Here is a 21,913-nt window from a genome sequence, read left to right as displayed (position 1 = left end):
CCCCCACTCTCCTCCTCCTCCTCTTGCCCCTCCTCCTCCTCTCCCACTCTCCTCTCTCCCCTCCTCCCCTCCCCCCTCCTCCTCGACAGGGTTTCTCTGTGTAGCCCTGGCTGTTCTGGAACTTGCTCTGTAGACCAGGCTGCCCTTGAACTCCCAAGTGCTAGGGTTAAAGGTATTTTCCACCACCACCCGGCTCAGGGTCCCTTTCCAATCCCCATCTTAAGGTTCTCAGTCTACATTATCCCACCAGCATCTCTGAACCTTTCCAGTATTATTACTATCCCATTTATCTCTTCCGCTCTGTGCTGGGGCTTGAAATTATGGCCTCACACATTCTAAGCAAGCATTCTACTACTGACAATACATCCCTCTTCTCTTTCTGCTTCTTCTCTCTCTTCCTTCCTTCCTCCCTCTCTCCCTCCCTCCTCTTTCTTTCTTCCTATCTTTCTTTTCTTTCCTTCCTTCCTTTCTTTCCTTTTCTACTTTTTATTTTGAGACAATGTCTAAGTTGCCCAGGCAGGCCTTGAACCCACTTCATAGCCCAAACAGGTCATGAACCTGGGATCCTCTGGCTTCGGAGGTCAGGGCCTATGCTACCAGGCCCGCATATCTACTTTCTTACCTTCTTGCTCTTCTCTCCCTCTGTCACCCACCTCTGCCCTTTCTTTGAACACTGGGTCTCTCTACATTGCCCAGGCTGAGCTGGATATCTTCAGTTCTCATGAATCCACCTACCAAAAGCTAAGCATTTGCCACAGTGCCCAGAAGTGCCTGCCACTGTTCAATACTGCCATCTGGCAACTTATGCCTGTCTCCTTGACACGGATGCTAAGTGTGCCTGGACTGAGATTTGTGTGTGTGCTGATGCATGTGGAGGCAGACATCCTCCTTTTTGGCACAGCATTTATCACTGGCCCTGGGATCACCATGTAGGCTAAACTACCTAGTCAGCAAACACAATGGATCTGCCAGGCTCTGCCTTCCTAGTACTGCGATTACAAGGACAACACCTCCCTTTTACACATGGGTCCTGGGAACTGCACCCTGGACCTAATGCTGGTATAATAAGCACTTTAGACCTGGGCTATCTCTCCAGCCAGGGTGGTTTGTTTGCTGCACTCACATATTCCTAGCGCCTAGAACTAGGTCTTGGCACCTACTAGTTGCAGTGTTTCCCCTAAACACACATTTGTTTTCAGATCATAAGATAGCATCCTTTAAGAAACACAACAACAGATAAAAACAAGTACATCCTAACCTACCTGCTGCACGGCCACCAAGTCCCAACCAGAACAGCCTTGTATGTGTTCGCCCCAACAGCTCTCCACACATATGCTCACCTCCCTGCAGGCTTTGTGCTCAGCTCATGAGAAATTCTCAATAAACTTCCTGCAGACACCAGCCTAACCCAGTCCCCTTGGGCCTGAGAGACCATCAGCATCAAGAATCTCTTCCCCTAATATAGATGGGGAAAGGAGGACCCAGAGTGGGGTGGGTGTTAAGTAGATGACCCTCATAGCCTCAGTTGCTGCTCAGCATTCTACACTCACAGAAACAGGCATGAGGTCTCCCTGAGAACTTGGGGTAAGCAGCCTTGATCCCTATAGCCCAGCTGGTCCAGGGATACCTTGGCAGGGAGGGGCCTGACTCACCATGCCTGAGAGGTAGTCCTGGTTGAACTGCCCTGCATAGTTGGCCACGTTGTCCAGCCCGATAGGGGGCATGCTGGGAGGAGGGTAGCCAGCACCTCCCCAGGGACCGCCACCTGAAAGCAACACCAAGCCATAAGCTCTGTATCTTTGGCCCAGTGACAGGACAGAAAAGAGGGCCGCAGAGGGGCTGCAGTGATAACCAGGGAAGGGCATCAAACCAATGTTAGAAAGACCCAGAAAGACTGAAACAAGAGGGTCAGAGGAAGCAGAGGAGGCTTTCCCTTATTCTGGGGAAGAAGGCAGGTTCAGCCCTTGTGGGGACTCAGGCATGCTTTGCCCTCACAAACTCAGCATCACTGGGTGAGAGAACATCCTGAGACCCTGAGTATGTGACAGCCATGAGCTCCAGGAATGCTAAAGATTCTTGGACGGAGAGAAATTAAGCCACATCAGAGGGCAGGGACACTGTAGAGGACAGTACCAAGGAGCTGGTTGGGAGACCACATGGCTGGCTGTGTGTCCTGGGGCAAGGCTCTCATTCACATTTGCAGAAGTGTGACCTCAAGGTGCCGAGGTAAGGGCTGAGGAGTTGACATGTGATGCCACAGATGACATATTTTCTGCTGGAGAGGGGACTGGGGTCACTGCTGCCAGATCAGGATGTGCCCTGTGACAGTGGCTAAGGTACTTCCCTGGTCTGTTCGTTCATTTCAGCTGGATTCTATGGTAATTATTCTTGCTGTGACCCTTGTCTCTTTACTCAGAAGCCCTCATTGTTCCCTCACTACTGTCTTCAGAAGGAAGATAAGCTGAGCCACTGCCCCAGCTGGGTGGTCTCACCCCATCACCAGGGGATCCTGGAAGCCACAGGGAAGGGGATACAGAAAGGGACAGTGACCCTAGGTATTGGTCTCAGTGGGAGAGACCCTGATGCTACAAAATTCAAAATCATACTCCTTGAAACAGGGTGGGTGTGTCAGTAGTAACACTTTGGAGGACACTTCTGTAGGTTGTGATTCCCTGTCTCGTTCCCTGGGGACAGTAAGGGGAGGGAAAGAACCTTGAAGCTATTTGCCAAGGAGCTGTCTAGCAGGCCTATCCAGGCTTCTCCAGTCCCCAGTCCTTTTTGCACAAAGGGTCCCCCTGGGTCCTCTTACCTGGTACACCTGGAGGGTAGCCACCAGCAGGTGGAGGGTAGCCTGGGTAGCTCATGGGTAGAGCTGCAAAAGAAAAGAGAGTGCATTCAGATGGTGTTGAGGGAGCTCCCGACCAGGCCTGCCAAGATCAGAGTCCAAGGCCAGGCCACTACAAAAGGGATTAGCTTCCCATGCCCCAGTCCACACCTCCCTGCTGGGCCTCTAGGTAGGTCAGGCCCACTCCAAGGCTACAAGAGGATGCACCACCATAAGCCAGCTGCCCGATTCCTTGACAGCTGCTCCCCCCAAGTCTGGCTTCTGTCTCTGCCGATGACAAGAGTGCACTGGTCCACTCTCTGACAACATATTCTAGGTAGAGCATTGTCCTTATCGTCCTCCCCATGACAATGTAGGACCCCGTTTCCCTGCATCCCATCTACAACCCTCAAGCTCACCACAACACCACCCCACTCCCCTTTGGGTCAAACCCAAGCTGCAAGCATAGACTGGTTGTCACAGTCTTAAATGGCAGGTCTGTGTCTCTCCTGGGCATTCCACTAACATAAAATAACCTGATTGTTGTTGGAGTCATCATTCTTGGAAACAAGAGATGCCCTCAGAAGGGCCTGGCTGCTACAGAACCCCAAATCAGGGGAGGTACCAAACCCTGAAGAAACAATTACTTGGAAACGAGGCCGCAAGGGAGAGAACGAGTGAGCCCAGGGAAGCAGATAGGACACCTGTTCTCACTGTCCACTGTACACAAGTCTTCAGCAATGTCCCATGTCAATTAAAATGTCCCGGAGGAACAAAGGTCACCTGCTGCCCCGCAACCTGCCTGTTCTTGCCACATAACAGCTACTGCCGCTGTAATAATCACAAAGGCGCAGGCCAAGGCCACGACGAGAAATGCATGGTCTCAACAGTCATGCCCACAGGTCCCAGGACAGCCACTGTGTTTCACACAGGGGCATTATTTATGCCGGGAGACTGTTAAACTGGCAAGGGCTCCACCTTGGGTTCCTATTCTTAACAAGTTCCCAGGTCATGGTATTGGATCTGGGGTCCCCTTTTTAATAACTACCGTCTAGATAGCATCCATCTAAAATATTCGAGTTGCCCGTCGTGTCTACCCTGAAGACCTGAGAACGCTGTCCTTGGGAAGCTGCAGAATTTCCTTAAGGTAGCACTGGTCCCACAAAGGGGACCTGACTTTCACCCCACTTTTTGGTCCCTGAGTTGAGAGAGGACAGTAGACAACACAATAGGAAATGGGCTGGGAGGGAGTGAGATCTGGTAGCCTACAGATCCTCGTCCTTTACACAGCTGTCTTTTCAGGACCCCTATGTATGTGTAGTTCCTAACATGTATGTCCATTCATGACTGCCTGTAACTCCAGCTCCAGGGGGATCGTGACACCTTCTGGCCTCTGTGGAAACCTGTGCTTACACATGTAAGCACACGCACACATACAAATAAAAATAAATCTCTTTTGTTTTTAAAGAAAGAAGGCAGAAATATACAAACTAAGAGGTGTGGGGGTGTACACAGGCACAGACCACCCTTGGCACTGTACACAAGTTACTGGACAACACCAGTCGCCTCTGAAAAGAAAACAGACTTGGAGGTGAAGCTCGCTTTCCATGTACAGACACGACTCGTTCATGATTGCCTAGTAAAAGCAACTTTAAAAAAAGGTCCAATTCAGACAGGCACTTCTAACCACACGCGGAGCTAGCCTTTCCATCCCACACGGCCTTGGTGGACCATCCAAAATAAAAATAACACACACAGGGCTCATTCAGCACAGACAGCTGGGACACCGGAGGATTGCCCTCCCTCCTGGAAGAGCTGTGGCGGAGTTCCCTGGCTAAAGTAGCACCCAGCTCCTGGAAAGAACCCTGCCAAGGCCATTCCACTGCGGACTCCTCCTGTGGTGACCTTGGGTCCTTCCTCCCACTAGACTCAGCTCCCTGCCTCACCCTCTCGTTCATTTTTGCACCAATTTCCACCTGGAATTGTAAGACTCTGTTCCCTCTTCTCTTTCCCTCTTGAGGCCTGTCAGGACTCAAAGCACAGGCTAGCCCAGAGATCACAGGCAGGATGGTCACTTCCCTCCTCCCTCAGATGGAGCTTCCTGCTCCACTGCATGGGAACTTGGTTCTCTGGCTGACAGAGAGCCATTATAGGGACTCCTGTGAAATCTCACTTGTAGGTGAGTCTGCCCAGTTTTCCACCCCTCCCCAGTCTCTGGCTATGGTGACTCACTGTGACCCTCTTAGCTCTCTCAGCTGTTCCATAACCACCAATTTAGTGTGTACGACACTATGTTCTTCCAAGTAACTGACAGGAATCAGAAGTGTCCCCTTCATAATTTGAACACCTGTTTAAGGCAGTGTGATATTTTAGAAGGCCATAGAGACTCAGGAGGTGGGGCAGGCTGAAGACAGTAAGCCAATAGAAGGCTAGTTCCATTAAGGTCCCTGTCCTGCTTTTTCCACTCCCTAGGCCATAGGGATGTGAAGAGCCCCGGCATCCTATGCCAATACTGTTGTGCCTTCTCCACCATGACAGCCTACATATCTCCCCTCTTACATTCTCTGTCAGATATTGTACTCACTGAGACCTAGAAATAATTAATCCACATGTGCAATTCTCTGCAGCTAACCACCTACAACTCCCAGGGCAAGAATCACCAGCTGAGCAGCAAGACCTTCGGGTTCTAGTCAGCTCCCAAGGGGGCAGAATGAGCACATCTAGGGATATCACCCTTCCCAGTTCTCCCACTCCATGACAAATGAGACAATGTAGTGAGCAGTTACTATCCAATAGACCCACTTGCTACCTTCCACCTGACCAAAAGCCACCTTCTACTCCATCCTTCAATAGAGAAGAAGGAAAGGTACAAGGGTGAGTGATATTTCCCAAGGCTAATGTGATTCGGACAGCCAGGCATATCTGTCCCATATGCTTTCTTCTGGCATTCAACCATGGGATCTCATGGAGAGTCCACCTGCATAGGACAGACATGTGGCTCCAATTCTGATGAGCCTGCCTCTAGAGAACTTCTAGCTTCTGGCTCTGACTCTCTCGGGAACACCACAGCACAAACGTCGCCCACCCTTCCTCACTGGGACCATGTAAATGCAACTGTACAGATTCAAACAGCTGGGGCCCTCTCCAGCTTAACTATTTGTGTCTTAGGGTTTCTATTGCTGTAATAAAAACATGACTAAAAGCAACTTGGGGAGGAAAGGGGTTTATTTCAGCTTACACTTCCGTATCTCTGTTCATCATCAAAGAAGTCAGGACAGGAACTCAAGCTGGGCAGGCACCTGGAGGCTGGAGGCCCCAGAACCACCATCCCAGTAATGGTACCACCCACAATGGGCTAAGCCCTCCCATATTAATCACGGATTAGAACGTCTCACAGGCTTGCCTACAGCCCAGTCTTATAGAGGCATTTTCCAAATTGAGGTTCCCTCCTCTCTCTGATGATTCTAGCTTGTATCAAGCTGAAGTAAAACTATCCAGGACACCATGCTTCCATAAGAGTCCTTTGTGGAAAATGTTAAAACCCAGACCTCTGGATCTTGATGAGTGTGAGACTGTTCCTTCAAACAAGAGCACCACACATAGACCCACATCCTGGCATCCCAGCATCCTTTAGAACTAAGCCTCAGGGTATCCAGTCAGTATAGGACCCACCTGGAGGGCTTCTTTTGGAGTATTGTCAGGGGCTCTGGGGAGTCTCTGGGGTTCAATAATAAAGACACAGAGACATTTGTATAAAGACTGTTAGCCTGTTTGCTGGGGCAGTCTCTTAGCCTTCAGGGTCCCTAGAAATAGGAGGGTGTGAATAGGGTAGTTTTGCTGCAGGCTGGAGGCCAACCAATGTCCATCTCTTGCTACTAGGGTGGGAAGTACAAGGCTTTCCACAGGGAGGGGGATGGCTGAGTCTAGGGGAGAGGACTCAGACTTCCATTCCGGAAGCTTTGTCCTCTTGTTCTAACGTAAGAACTGAGCAAACAGGGACACCTCATAAAAATACCAAGGAGCAAGGAATGTCCACTAAGCCTAAAGACAGAGCTTCAGAAGGGTTTACCGAGCAAACATCAGTCCCCAGGAGATACCCTAATTGCAGGGAGTAATGCCCGGTTCCAGGAAACATCCCTAGTAAGGGGTGGATTTCCCCCCCCAACTTGGTATCTCCCCCTCACCTAGGGCATAAAGGTCAATGAGAACAAAAGACAATGGGCTCCACCAATGAGAGATAACCAACTCATACTGTAAACCTATGTACTGAAAGTTATAAAAAGTGTGTGCTTTTGTTCCTGGGGGTCGCCTTTGCTACAATGCAGGATGATCCCAGTATACTGGTTCAATAAAAACCTCATGCTGATTGCTGCGTTTCTTCGCCAATGGGGCACCCACTCAAATTTAACACTATCTCTAGATTTTTGCCTATATAGTGAGGACCCTTGAAATATAGGGTTCACAGGCTTTAGAGAACAAGCCTGTTGGGGTAAACTACCCCACCCATGTTGTATCAACTGGCCATGAAAGTGTGCCCCTGTATTCTCAATTGTATCTGTACTGAACAGATTTGTTTTGTTTTGTTTTGTTTGTTTTGTTTTGTTTTGTTTTGAGACAGAGTTTCTCTGTGTAGCCCTGGCTGTCCTGGACCTCTGTATACCAGGATGACCTCCGCCTCCCAAATGCTGGGACTGAAGGGGTGTGGCAGCACACCCCGCCCAGCCTAGTCCCTGTTTTCTTAAAAGCTAATTGCTTTAATTGCTATGAGGGCAGACGGATATGTAAATTTTTGTCACTTCCTCACCTGGCCAAGGTGATTATCATGTTAATAAGCAAGCTGCCATTCCCAATGCTGATTGGCTCAGAGTGAGTAAACTGTAGAACCTCTCCCACTATGCTAATAGCTTTTTTGTACAGAAAGGATTGTGGGTTTTGATAAATGAAGAGCTGGCAGCTGACACTGGGGAAGAAGGACCGGGCCTTTCTGAAAGAGATGGAAGCTGAACAAGAGCAGGGCAGGGAAGCCAGGAGGAACTAGGTGGGTGACTGAGGTACTGGGCCTGAAGTACAGGGCCAAAAGGAGCCTCACAGAGAGAACATAAACCTCACCTAACTAATGCTGACAGGCAGTCTAAAGAACCCACTCAAGGGCCTGAAGCTGCTTGGCACTCAAGCAGACAAATCAGGCCTTACATATTTTTCTTGGGAGGGTCTACAGCTGTTTTCCCAGGCTGTTGGCTATAAAGAGTCACTTGCTCTCACCCAACACATAAACAGTTCAAACCACACAGCACTGATAAACCTTGCTGACATATTTTTTTTGCCTAAGTAAATGAAAGAAAGCCAGACATGGTGATACACCCTATAATTTCAACTGCTCAGGAAGCTGAGACAGGAGGATGGATCCCTTATGACCAAGAATTTGAGGCCAGCCTCTGCAAAATAACAAGAGCTTGTTTGGAAACCAAAAAACCCACAACACTACCCAATGGCTGAATGTGCTCCTAGAAGATGGATCTGATAACGTGATAAAGAGACTTACAAAATATAGGAAAGAGACCGGAGAAGGCTGCTCACTAGAGGGTACACAGAGGTAACAGTAAACGGAGAAGACCCCTTGATGAACGGAAACAACAACCCACGCAGCTATTAGAATGTTCATGCCCGGAACAGAAACCCAGCGAATACGAGAGTGCAGACAACAGAGTGCGTGGGGAATGCTAGATGGTACAACACCTTAGGAAGAGACTTTTTGCACTTTCTTACAAAGCTAAACATATTTTATGAAACCAGCAACCGGCATGATCTTGGTATTGGGCCAAGTGAGATAAAACGCATAGGATAACTGTGTGAGCCAGCCTTTTGTCACTGTAACAAAATGCCGGAGATAAACAACTTAGAAGGAAGAAAGGTTCATTTTAAGATATGGTCTCAGAAGTTTCAATAGAGAAAGAAGTAGGGAAGGAGAAAAAGAAGGGTTAGAATCCCAGTATACTCCTCAAGAGCACCCCCAATAAGGCCCCACCCACTTCCTACAAACAAGCCTTTGGGGTTACAGCTCAGATCCCAATGTGGCAATGTTACTCACAACTGTCCACTGGCAGATGAATGTATACACTGCAGTTGCATCTCCAGAAAACTAAATATTACTTGACATCAAACCAGCAATGAGCTATGCTGCAGTTGCAGCTCAGCTGGTCTTGAGCTTGCTTCTTCTGACTCAGTGAGGTCCTGGGCTTGATCCCCAGCACTACAGAAACCGGGCATGGTGGTACATGCCAGTAATCCCATCACTTGGAAAATGTAGGGATGTTGTGGGAGGAGGATCATGAGTTTAAGGCCAACCTGGGCTAAACAGGAAGAAGGTGTCTCAAAAATACAAGTCTTGTAAATTTTATTTTAAAAATATAAAAATCCATAGAAACCCAAAGCAGACTGACAGAAGGCTATTATCTCCTCTCTGAGAGACAACCACTAAGCCTTCAAACCTATAATTTAATACACACATACATCATGCATATAATTACAAATCATTTGCACAGATGTATAAACATACACATATGTATATATGTATTTGGTTCACTTGTTTAAAAACGGGTAAGTTTTTTCTTTCATATTCTCTCTCTCTCTCTCTCTCTCTCTCTCTCTCTCTCACACACACACACACACACACACACACACACACACACACACATTCACAAACCTACAAGGTGTTGCCATGCAGCCCAGACTGGCCTCAAACTCTTTTTTTTTTCAGTCTTTTTGCTGTTGTTGTTATTTTATTTATTTATTTCAATTGTTATCCCTCTCCCCAAACTCCTTATATGTGTGTGTTTATTTATTTACTAATTCATGTGTATGTGTCTACCCTGGAACTTATTTATCTATCCCAGGTCACAAGGTGGGGGGTGGAGGCCCTGGTTTAGAGACTTGTCTAGCTCCCACTGCCCTTGGTTTTGTCACTAGAGCGCCTCAGATCACCAAGGAGCCAGGATGTATAGTAGAGCATGATCTGGGGTAGCAGTCAGAAAAGCTGCACCGTTCCCAAATAGAACTGAGTCCCCACACCGGTAACCATTGTCTGATGGCTCCAGGAGGCTTTGCCATCAGTGACCTGCCTTAAGACCCTCCTTCCAAGGACAGGAGAGATGGTACAGGGAACAGGTTTTGAACTGGAGGTTCCTGGAACTTTTAGTGCCTCAACCCACAGAACTTCCTTCCTTCTACAGGAAGATCAAGCCTGAGGGAAGAGGACAGCCAGACACTCCCAGTTCCTACCATACGCACACTCAAGAGTCATCAGAGCTGGCCTCGCACACTACATAAGCAGCGGTGGCTTGCAGGTGCATGGAATGACTCATACGATAGAGGCTCTGATGAGCAACAGTTGAAATGCAGACTATCTATAAGCAGAAGAGGGCAACAGATGTTCAGCCCTCAGCTTCAGCAAAGCAGTGTCTCAAGGAGTTGAAGGGATGGCTCAGCGGTGGCTCAGCGGTTCAGAGCATCAACTGTTCTTCCAGAGGCCCTGGGTTCAATTCCCCAAATCTACATGGCAACTTACAACTGTCTCTAAGTAACTCCAGTTCCAGGGCTTCTGACACCCTCACACAGATAGACATACAGGCAAAATATCAATGTACATAAGATAAAAATAAGATAAAAATAAGTTCTTTTAATATAAAAGAACTAAAGTTGCCGGGCAGTGGTGGCGCACGCCTTTAATCCCAGCACTTGGGAGGCAGAGGCAGGTGAACTTCTGAGTACAAGGCCAGCCTGGTCTGCTCCAGGACCAGGATAGCCAGGGCTATACAGAGAAACCCTGTCTCGAAAAAAACAAACAAACAAACAAAAAAGAACAAAAGTTAAGAAAATAAGAACCACTGCTTCAAGGCCAATATCTCCTCCATTCATCTAGACCAGTGGTTCTCAATCTGTGGGTCATGACCCTTGGGTCATTTCATATTAATGAAAATATATCCTGCATATCAGATGTTTAGATTATGATTCATAACAGTAGCAAAATTAGTTACGAAGTAGCAACAAAAATGATTTTATAATTGGGAGATCACTACAACAAAAGGAACTGCATCAAAGGCCGCAGCATTGGGAAGGTTGAGGATCACTGACTGCTCTAGGCCCTGTCCACTGCCCTGCTTGCTTGTTTGGTTGGTTAAGAAGACTCCAGGCACTGTAAACTATTTCCTGGGTAATTTTTTGTCATGTCTCTAAGTATTATCAACTTTTAAGTGTATATATTCTCTCTCTCTCTCTCTCTCTCTCTCTCTCTCTCTCTCTCTTTCTCTCTCTCTCTCTCTCACTACATGTTAACCCTGAGCTCCTATGCCAGCCAACACACAGCTCTCAGGTGCTGGATCATCTTAGGGGAAGTGGGAGCACAGAACACTTGAAGGTACCTGTCCAGGCAAGGGGACCAGAGGCCCAACCTACCAAGGACCTAGACCAGGAGTCCTGAGCAAGCCTCTATGGTCCCAGCCATCTGTGATGACTATCCCCCATGACTCTAACACAAAGGCCAGCAACCTTGTCCCCATGAACAACCAGAATCCAACATAAACCAGGCTTGAGTGGGTGAAAAGAAAGAAGGCGGCTTGGGGCCTGACCCTCTGCCTTGCTGGTTAGTAGCTGAGTGAGGTTGGGCATGTCACCTCATGTCATTAACTCTTTTAAACCTCACCTCTCACTTGGTCTGTCAACCAAGTTATACAGCAGCTCTCACCCTGTGGGTTACAACCATTGGGAAACACATAAGACTATTCCTATAGTCTTAGCAATCTTCAACCATAAATTTATTTTCATTGCTACTTCATAATTAGTATTAATTCATAGTAGTAATTTTGCTACTGAGCAGTGTAGTGTCTCAGTTCCCAAGACCATGGGAAATATGTGTTTTCCCAATAGACAGTCTTGACCCACGTGTGGAAAACTGTCAGTTTATATGAGCAAGTGATATTTGGTCTGCACACAGTAGGCAAGGGTCAGCACAATAGGCATCGAAGTCTTAGCTCCTGAGAGAACAATAGGGCCCCAACTATGTATTTTTTCATACCACACTAGAGAGCAGGGCACCCATCACCTCTGGGGTGGCCACACACTGTCACAGGAAGCTGGAACACACAGGATCCAAGTCTTCTCCACAGGAGCCAGTCTGTCCAATGTCACTATTGTCTCTACTCTTGGGTGTCCACCATCCACTGTCCCCAACACCTGAACCCCAACATAGCTGGGATCGCCAAGCAGGAGCAAGCAGGCCAATGTACACACAGTTCAGTGCTGCCCACACAGTGGTCACGACTCCAACGGCACTGGACACACTATCAAGGCAGCCAAAGAAGGAACAGAGAGACATCTAAAAATCTTATAAAATGGGACACATGGTTACGTGTTCTATCTGATGTCTCCCAGTTCATGAAAGCACAGAAAGTCCTGTCACAAAGAAGCCACTGCTTAACTCTATTCTCAAATCACCTCTGCTTATTAGTCCAAGCTAATAGTCACCATTCATCAAATAGCAGACCCGGCTTTACATGGAATTAACTTTACAACAACCTAACACAAACCTAAAACCAACAGCTTTTGCACAGATGAGACATGGGGTAGGTACAGCCAGTGAATGGTGGAGGCAGGACTCAAACCCTGGCCTTCTGGCTTTGAATCCCAGGACTTTTGCCACTATACCACACTTTGCACAGAACCTGTTGATCCTGGGAACAGTATCTCAGAGGCTGAGCTTTCTCCTCAAGCGACAGAATAGCATGGAATTAGAAATCGGTACACACCTCTGGTTTCTATATCCAATAATCACCAACCAAGCTCCCTTTTCTTTCCTTTTTGTTGTTTGTTTGTTTTTGTTTTGTTTTTTATCAAGACAGGGTTTCTCTGTATAGTCCTAGCTGTCCTGAAACTCACTTTGCAGACCAGCCAGGCTGGCCTCAAACTCACAGAGATCAGCCTGCCTCTGCTGGGACTAAAGGTGTGTGCCACTACACCCAGCTAATAAGCCCCACGTTTTTAATGGCAACGTAGGACAACAGGATGAACACAAACTTTGAAGCCAGACTGCTAGAATCCAAGCTGGGTTCCTACTAGCGGGTGGCGCTGGGTGGGTTATTTAACCTTTCTGTGCCTCCGTTTCTCACCTCTATTAAACAGGAATAGTAACAGTCTCCTACCAAGTATGCTCTCATTTTTTTCATTTTACCTTTCATTCATTGGGTTGTCCCGATATAAAATAGCAAACTGAGTTAGGGAGGTCCCAGAGGACCCTGGGGCACTTGGTAAATGAGAGCTGTGGGGGCTGAAAGAGTGAGTCGAAGAGGGACTTGGCAGGGACAAAGGGGTGAGGTTGGGATAGTTTGAAAGGCAGAGGCTAGCAAGGGCAGTGCTATCACATGGGTCCAGAAAGGCCCCCAAAGCCTCATGTCTGTTGGAAGCTGAGTCCCAAGCCCCTGGGGCATTACTGATATAGGCAGTGGAACCTTTTGGGGATGGGAGTCTGCTGGCATTGGGATCTAAGCCTTTCCTCTTTGCATCTCAGCTGCCATGGAGTAAGCAGTGCACTGTGATGAGCAACCTCACCACAAGCACAAAGCAGCAGTCCAGGGAGGAACCTCTGAAGCCATCCTTCAGGTCTTTTTAGTTGACTGCCTCAGGCATCAGCAGAATGCACCTGTTTCCCAGATGAACCCCATTATAATCCTGAGCCCCAGTGAGAAGCAGGACATTGCGGTGGCTGGGTCACACATAGCAGAGCTCTCTCGAACGGGAGAGACTGCTATGTAAGCACATGGTGAGAAGTGGCCAGCTACAGAGCCAGAACACTTGATGTGAGCTTTCCAGCTTCTAGAACTGTGAGCAACACACTCCTGCTGTCTAAGCCTCTCTCATTCATAGTACTCCATTACAGCAGTCTAGACAGACGGGGCAATCTTAAAGAAACACATATGCAAGGCTGGATAGGTAGCTCAAGTAGTTACGAGCATCGGGATCAGAATTCTGATCCCAGTATCACAGCCCTTAACTACTTGGAACTCCAGCTCCAGCGGGATCTACTTAGGACTATCTACGGAGAACAGTCAAAAGGACCAGCTGGTCATGGGCTCAGCATTGTGGACCAACAGCAATATCTGAGAGTCCCCCCAAAGTGTCTGGTCTCTCCAACCTTAGCAACACCCAACTGGGTCTCTCCCAAATCCGCTTAGGCTTGAGATGTTCAATATACTAAGTCCTGTCATGCTAACTTACTGCCTCTGTGCCACGCCATCCTTTCAGTAACTCAAGAGGTATAGGACCATGGGAAACTCTGCTTGACCCCTCGCTCCAGTGGGAGCCAAGCTGTAGGCTGAGACCAACTCATTAGTCCAAGAGGCCACAGAAGAGAGGCTATGACATACAGACAAGGAATAAAGGATCAAAACTCTTGAGCTCATCAAACTGGTGTGTGCACCTAATTACCAGGAGCTGACCCATAGAGTGGTGGGAGGGATGATTGGCCATCAGGGATAGAAGGACATTAGGACACCATTGGTCAATCAAAGGAGTGGGAGGAAAGCGTACTCCATAGCTTGACATTAGGCCATTATCCTCCAAACCTATCCTAGATACAGTCTTCAGCCTCAATGCTCCAGAACCTGGAAATGTCACCTCCTATGGCAAAAGAGTCAGTCCAATGTGACTGAGCTTACCCACTAGATGAGCAGGGAATGATTCTGGATTACCCAGGAAAGAGCAATCCAACTGCAGGTGCTCTTGCAAGTGGAAACTCCTCCCCTCAGTGGAACACAAGTGAAGCAAACAATGGCCCCACCCGCAGAGGAATGGGCCACAAAGACCGGGATAGCCCCCAGCACCAGAGGCACCAAGCAAACAGGTCACCCCCAGTTAAGGCACAACCCTGTGAACACCTTAACAGTTCCTCCATGACAGTTAGAATCATGAGACTAGACTGTGAGATCAAACAGCTAGACAAGCCATGAGGTAATAAGGCCAGCTACTGTAGAGAACAGTAAAAGCTCCTAAAAACAAAACTCAAACATAGAACTGCCACAGGATCCTGCAAACAAAAGCAAAACCTCTCTCAGCTAGCCGCACGATGAACAGATAAAGACAATCAGCCGCCCACTTGGAAAACGGGAAGATAAAGAAAATCGGCTGCTCACTCCGAAAACAGGGGACATCCTGACGTGTGCTAGGTCACGGATGAACCAATAAGGCAGTCATAGAAAGGTAAGTGCTGCCTGATTCCACTCTAAGACAGAAAGACATAGCTGCCTCGGAGGCTGGGGCATGAGGGAAATGGGAAGATTGTTAAATGGGGATAGTAAGCTTGGGACGACAAGAAAGTTCTGGAAATGGATTGCGGTGACGGATGCACACAAAGTGAATGTTCAATGCCACTGAACTACACACCTAAAGTTAGTAAACACAGTAAACTTCCTGTTATGTATACGACCACAAAAACATGTACCGAGTTTGTCTACAAGAACAGAAATGGCAGACTAGCCTACACAGGAGCCACCTCTCTCTTCCTCCAGACCCCTTCTTGGCTGAGCTCTACCACCATACCACCTGGCCAGCCTCTTTGACAAGAGAAGCACCAAATCCCCAACACCACAACAAATCGTTTCTACAAGGAAAACCAAAGGGTGCTCCCCCTGCCCTGGAGAAGGAGCTCAGATACGGCTTGCTCCCTTGTATTATAGGTCAACACAGTCACCATGGTCACCATGAGTCACCACAATAAGAGCTGGATTCTCTGTGACCAGGCAACACACCCAGCCAACAGTGCAAATGCTCTGGGGAGGGGAGCTAAGCACCTGATTTAAGCAGGTAACAGAGCATGCTGCCCAGCTGGTGAGCCAAGGGAAGAGGCGAGCCAGTTCACTCCTCCTACCAACACGCCTCTTCCCGCTTACATATAGAGAAACCCACAACCAAGGAGGAAGTGGCTTGCCACTATGACACAGCAAAGGACCAACCAACCCCTGGACCTCTTGCCTCCTTACCAAGTACTATGAAGCAAAGGGTGTGGCACCAGCACAGGTTCCTGGCTCATGAGGGCTGTTTCCTTTTATCAAAGGCTCTAAAGGAGTAAGAGTTCTAGGTCCAATGCTTGAACCTAAGGTAGGCGATGTGCAGAAGACCAGCGAGACAAAAGGATGATTTTGCACAGGGAGAAGAAGTGGTAGAGCCCCGTCTGACACCTCAAGTCATGCCTGTTTGTGTAAACAGACCACACAAGATCACAGCACACAGAACAAGATTTCCAATAAGAACAGGAGAAACCAAGAGAAGGCTCCGAGGGGAGAGAGCCATTGATGAGACATATTGGAGGGAACACAAGTAATATATGCTCAGAGACGCAGAGGTAATCTATTCACAAAGCAAAACAGAAAGGAAACGTTGTACACATGGGACAATTAGGGAACAGTAAAGTGTCTTAGAAACTGAAAAGGGAAGATATTAAAAAAAAAAAAGTTCAATAGATCAGGAGAAAGTGAAATGTTCATGTAAAGGGACCAAAAAACAGACAACCCTGTCATTCAACACAAAAAAAAAAAAAAGAGCCACAGAAAGCTGGGGGTTGTGAGCCATGCCTGTAATCCCAACACTCAGTAGCAGAGGAAGGAGGACCTGAAGGTCAAGGGTCTGGGTCAGGAATGAGTCTGAGGCCAGCCTTTGCTACATGAGATCTTATGTGAACATATAAGCAAGCAAACAAACAGGCGCTAAGAGAAGCTTTAGTCATAATAAAGTGCTCATGCATAAGCATGGACACCAGGGTTTAATCCCCAGCACTAACATTAAGAGCCAGACATGGTGGACATGCTTAGAATCTGGGTGCTGAGGAGGCGGAGGCAGGTGGATCCCTGGGGATTCCTCAAGGGAACAGGAAAAGAGTGATGGAGAAGGACATTCAGTATCCTCTTCTGGCATCTGTACACACACATAGGCACATACATGTTTACACACACACACACACACACACCCCACAGGTACACACTAGATGATGATGATGATGGTGGTGACCATAGAACACTAACACCTGAGCAGAGAGTATAAGATGAAAAGGACCACCTACAGGCAATCGGATGCCTGAAAAGACACCATCAGTGAAGCTCCTCCACCTGACATTGGCCAACAGAGAGACTTCCCAAGCAGAGAGACAATGCTACAAGCTTTGAGGAAAAGAAAGGAGTCAAGGTTCTTCAGGGGGGAAGACGGAAAGACACAAGACTCCTGACTCCTGCTGGGAAAGACAATAGCTCCCTGGTTAAACAGCCCACCTATCAACCGGATGCCACAGACTTTTCCACAAAAACTTTAAAAAGGACACAAAGGGAATCTAACACAGATTTTTAAAAGGAAGTCCCAAGATGATAACTGAGTGACAAACTTGGAGAACAACTTGTCCAGCTCAGGGCAATCAATATGGAAAAAAAACTCAAGACCAAGGGAAGAATGACTCATCCCAGAACAGGAAGTCACCTGGTAGCCCCGCACACGCGCAACCACATGGGTTGCCTCAGGCAGGAGTGAGCAGTACCTTCTACAGTCATAGTTTTGCAAGAATTAAATACTGATACGTATTGACTCCTTATCTATCCAAACAGCATGCCAACAAATAATGTCTCAATTGACAAATTAACAAACAGAACTGTAAACTTATCATTTAAATAAAGATATTAAAGACAAACAGTTACCTGTCCAGAGGCAGACAACTGGGAGGGTGCGTGGGGGGAAACAGCTGGTTTCATTATAAGCCCTTCAGACCCTTAGGGTTGAGTCTCCTCATTCAGTAAACTGTGTGTTTTATAATGTAGCTACACAAAGTACTACACAGGACAGGGATCCTGACACCTAGCTAAAAATGGGCAATAATCAGCACAATTGAACTACTCTCTGAAAGATATACACACTTCTTAGCTGAAAGCTGAAACACCATTTGTTCTCTCTCTCTCTCTCTCTCTCTCTCTCTCTCTCTCTCTCTCTCTCTTTCTCTCTCTCTCTGTCATTTGTCCCTTCTCTCTCCTCTCTCCTCTTCCTCTCTTCCTCTCTTCTTCTTCTTCTTCTTCTTCTTCTTCTTCTTCTTCTTCTTCTTCTTCTTCTTCTTCTTCTTCTTCTCTCTCTCTCTCTCTCTCTCTCTCTCTCTCTCTCTCTCTCTCTCTCTCTCTCTTTCTCCCCCCCTCTGTCTCTCTCTGTCTCTCTGTCTCTCTCTCTTCCCCTTGTCCCTGAGTTTTTTGGGTTTTTTTGTTTGTTTGTTTGTTTCTTTTTTTTTGGCCTGGGCTTTATGAAAGTATTGTAGGCACCATCAGGAAGGCTCTGGGCTCAAAGTTACTTCCTTGGACAAACAGAAGGAATGAAGAGGGAATCTAGGACTGAGACTTTTTCAGGAATGGGACAGGAGGGGCTGGGCCCTCTGTTAAGCTCCTGGAGGCCATCTCTCTCCTCTGAAAGGCACCTCTACACCCTCTTGTCCCAGCAAGGGACAGAGGGCAGGAGGTTGAGAGCAAGGCCTCCAGGCTGCAGAGGCCCTGATCCAGGATCACTGTCGGGTGCTCATCAACCATTTACCTACTCTGGAAGTTCATTGCCTTCATACCTGGAACATTAATATTCAGCCCTGCCTAGAAGCCTCAGGGTTTACATACCCCTTAGAGTCCAGTCTTCTGTAGCACTAAAGCCAGTCACCCTGCCAGAAACTGAAAGGAGGTCCCCGAAGAACACACAGATCAACCAGGAATAAGGCCAGGCGGTGGTGGCACAAGCCTTTAAGGCAGAGGCAGGTGGATTTCCGAGTTCCAGGCCAGCCTGGTCTACAGAATGAGTTCCAGAACAGCCAGGGCTACACAGAGAAACCCTGTCTCAAAAACAAAAACAAAAACAAAAACAAAAACAAAAACAAAAAAACAAACAAACAAAAAGATTCTGTCAGGTTCTGGCCCTCTATGGCTGGCCTTCTGGACTTGGGGTTACACTGAGCCACTGAGGAACAGCAAAAAGACTGGACCAGGAAATGTTATGTCCTGCATTCATCCAATCTTGGCAATTTCCATCTTAGACTGGTCAGACAACTTCCTGGAGGCCACGTGAGGTCCCACCCCTTTCAAGGGTGTCCTTCCCACTCACAATGATGGCTCTCTCTGGAACTCTTCCAGCACTCAGCCTTAGCATGCTCTCTCTCTGTCCACGCCTTTCTTCTAGTTCCTAGAATAGGCATTTCCTCACCCAACAGTTCATCAACCTCCCCAGCAAACTCATGGGTGCATACCACGCTACCACTCCCATTTTATTACACCAGGGAACAAGGCTTGGAGGCCAATGGGCTGTGCCTCCCAGGAAGATGATGGGTGCTTCAGACCATCAGACAGCCTCTCCTCCTTGCTGCTGCTTCCCACCACGGCCCAGCAGAGTTGGCACTGGGATATTCGACACAACTGCATCCTGCCAGGACCACAAGTTCCTGACTCATCTCTCCTCACCCTGGCCGGCTCCTGCCCTCATAGCCTCTCAGTAGGTAGACTCTAGGAATTTAGGAGACAAGCCATACCCATCTAGAAGATTCCCCTCTCCCTCCCATCCCAAACAAGACCCTAAATGATGCAAGAAGATGTATGAATGAACATCCTGGCTCTTCCAGGTCTACAGTCCCACACTCTGTGACCATGCAGCACTAACCTCCCCTATGTGGGTCATGGGTGCCATTAGGTGACTGACACAAGCTGGAGAGCCCTGGGGCAGCATTCACCAACTCTGACTCTATTTTCTCAGGCACTGAAAAAAAAGCCCACTGAAGGTGGAGGCAGGCATTCGGTTCCCCACCCACATACCAGGAATTAAAAATAGCAGAGCTGACATCAATCATTCTCGGGGCGGTGTGGCAGATGCCACCATCCAAGACTGTCTCGGGGGCAGCCCAACCTAGAGAAATTCTGGGCAAAGCTGGCAGGAGAGTAGCCACAGCAATAGCCAGGGCCTCACCAAGGAGTCGAGCCCGAGGGAACAAACCTGAAAGAACCTTCTTAGAAATAAAAAGCCCAGTGGCATTTGGTTTGCTCCAGAACTGTGCCATCACTGTGAGACCATTTGAGTCTGCGGCTTATTTGTTAGGCGCCAAGGCCCAGGGAGCAGGAGAGACCGGCCTGAATTCTCAAGGCTGGCTTCGGGTGGGACAAGGCCTGAAACCGTATCTCCTGACTTCTTGTCCAGTGCATCTCAACCCAAGCTGACACTGAGCCCTCTGAACTCCACCACATTCACACCGGGCTAGAGGTAAACCTGAGAGACACAAATCTCACCTCTCATGACTGTGAGGACCCATAGCGACCAGAGGCCTCAGCTCACCCCCATACGGGGCTGTTACCATGACAAGAGTGCCCTACATGTCATATTTAGAGTTAAAGAAGCAACCTAGGAGGAGGCGACACAGGAAGGACTCTCCACCTCAAAAAGCTGGGTCTTGGAAACCACTGGGTCACATGGGGACGGGAAGACCTCAGGGTGCCGATCACAGCATGAGCTAACAAGCTAGAGACCTCTTAGAGGAGGGTGAAGGAGTAGGGGCCTGCCAGCATGTTCCCCAACCCCCAGGGACAGAGCTGCTCTGCTGTATGCCCTGATGGCTTCTGGCTGCTGTGACATATGGTTCAGTTCTTACTCCCTCACCTGTGCAGTGCCAGCTTGGCCAACGGCAAGAGGAGAACAACTTAATTTTGAACTAAGGAGAGAAGTGGGTGGTGTTCCCAAGCCTTCTGACTGTTACCCCTGAACCATCTGTCCTGTCTCGCTTTTAGGAACAGAACAGTCACTATAACCCGGCACATGGCAACCCCTGAAACCATGTTTCCAGCCTCCCCAACAGCTCAGCAGGGCCTGCCAGTAAGGACTGCATTAGGCTGACTGGGACCACACAGTGAAGGAAGCACAGAGAAAGCATCACCCACACGGGACCCTGTGACTGGATATAGTAGCACATTCTGGCCACCTGCCAGAATTAAACCCCTCAGACACAAAGGCACACACAGATATACAGACACACAGGTTCACGCCCCCGTCAGCAGCTGGGGTCTAGAACTGTGTTTCAACAAGCTTTACACATACATGTTCAAGTGTGAAAGACACAGCCTGAAAATGCCTGAAGTGATGTAGTGTTAGGAACCTGGACTACCCTGTGGTAAAAACCTAGCCGCTGATGCCTGAAGAGAGGCCTCCTGGATAAACGAATAAGCCTGAATCCTAACAGCAGGGACAGAGGAGTGATGAGACTGAACAGATCCGGCAAGAAACAAGAAGGAAAGAAAACAACCTCCATGTAATACCAAACAGCAAGGACAACACAGAATCAAGTTACAGCCAGCCACAACAGGAAGAGCGTGATTCCCTCTATCAAAGACAGAAGCCTCCAGAGAGGACAGTAGTGGACACAGCCTCCGGCCACCCCCTTTCTCTCCAAGCCCAGAACACTAGATGATTAGAAGAAAAACATATTTTCTAAGCATAAATCGTTTAAAATTCATGATAAGTCAAAGACATACAAAGAAAGCAAACATGAGACATGGAATATTAATATTAAAAATGTGTTGATGGTTGAAATATTTTAATAGATAGGGTGTTTTGCTTTGCAAGCATGAGGACCTGAGTTCAAATCCCCAGCACCCGTGTAAAATGCCATGTGTGGTGGGACATGCCAACGATCCTAACACTTGGAGAGTGGTGGTGACGGTAAGATCACTTGGGTTCCATGGGCACTCAGCCGAACCACATTGGCAAGTTCTAGAGGCAGTGAGAGACACTGTCTCAAAAGACAAAGTAAAGTGACAGAGGACAATTACCTGATGTCACCCTTTAAATCTCCACATGTGCATGGCACACACACGCACACAGACACACACACCCCTTGAGAACTTTTTCATGATCCTGCTTTAGCAAACCAAGAACTTTTCCAGCTATTTGTTCAGTTTTTTGTCTCTGTCTGAAAACACAGGCCTTAGAAAATGTCTAAGCTCAGAAAGGGCAAGTAAACCAGGCTCTAGTCCAGTGCGGTCCAGAGAAGGGGAAGAACACCAGAAC

The 21,913-nt window shown here is 48.0% G+C and overlaps 1 protein-coding gene across 1 annotated transcript in view; it reads right to left on the bottom strand.

The window, feature by feature from the left end:
• The window catches only part of Anxa11 (annexin A11), a 46,943-nt gene that overhangs the window by 15,126 nt on the left and 9,904 nt on the right, over window positions 1–21,913 (bottom strand). Inside the window, exons 2-3 of the mRNA XM_031361688.1 lie at window positions 2,810–2,872; window positions 1,653–1,765 (exon numbers count right to left, since the gene is read on the bottom strand). Of these exons, the coding sequence (XP_031217548.1) occupies window positions 1,653–1,765; window positions 2,810–2,864 (168 nt within the window). The 5' untranslated portion in view covers window positions 2,865–2,872. The remainder of the gene's footprint in view (window positions 1–1,652; window positions 1,766–2,809; window positions 2,873–21,913) is intronic.

The sequence above is a fragment of the Mastomys coucha genome, unplaced genomic scaffold, assembly GCF_008632895.1.
Source record: "Mastomys coucha isolate ucsf_1 unplaced genomic scaffold, UCSF_Mcou_1 pScaffold9, whole genome shotgun sequence".
NCBI classification, from domain to species: Eukaryota; Metazoa; Chordata; class Mammalia; order Rodentia; family Muridae; genus Mastomys; species Mastomys coucha.
This window is presented reverse-complemented; position numbering and strand designations above follow the sequence as displayed.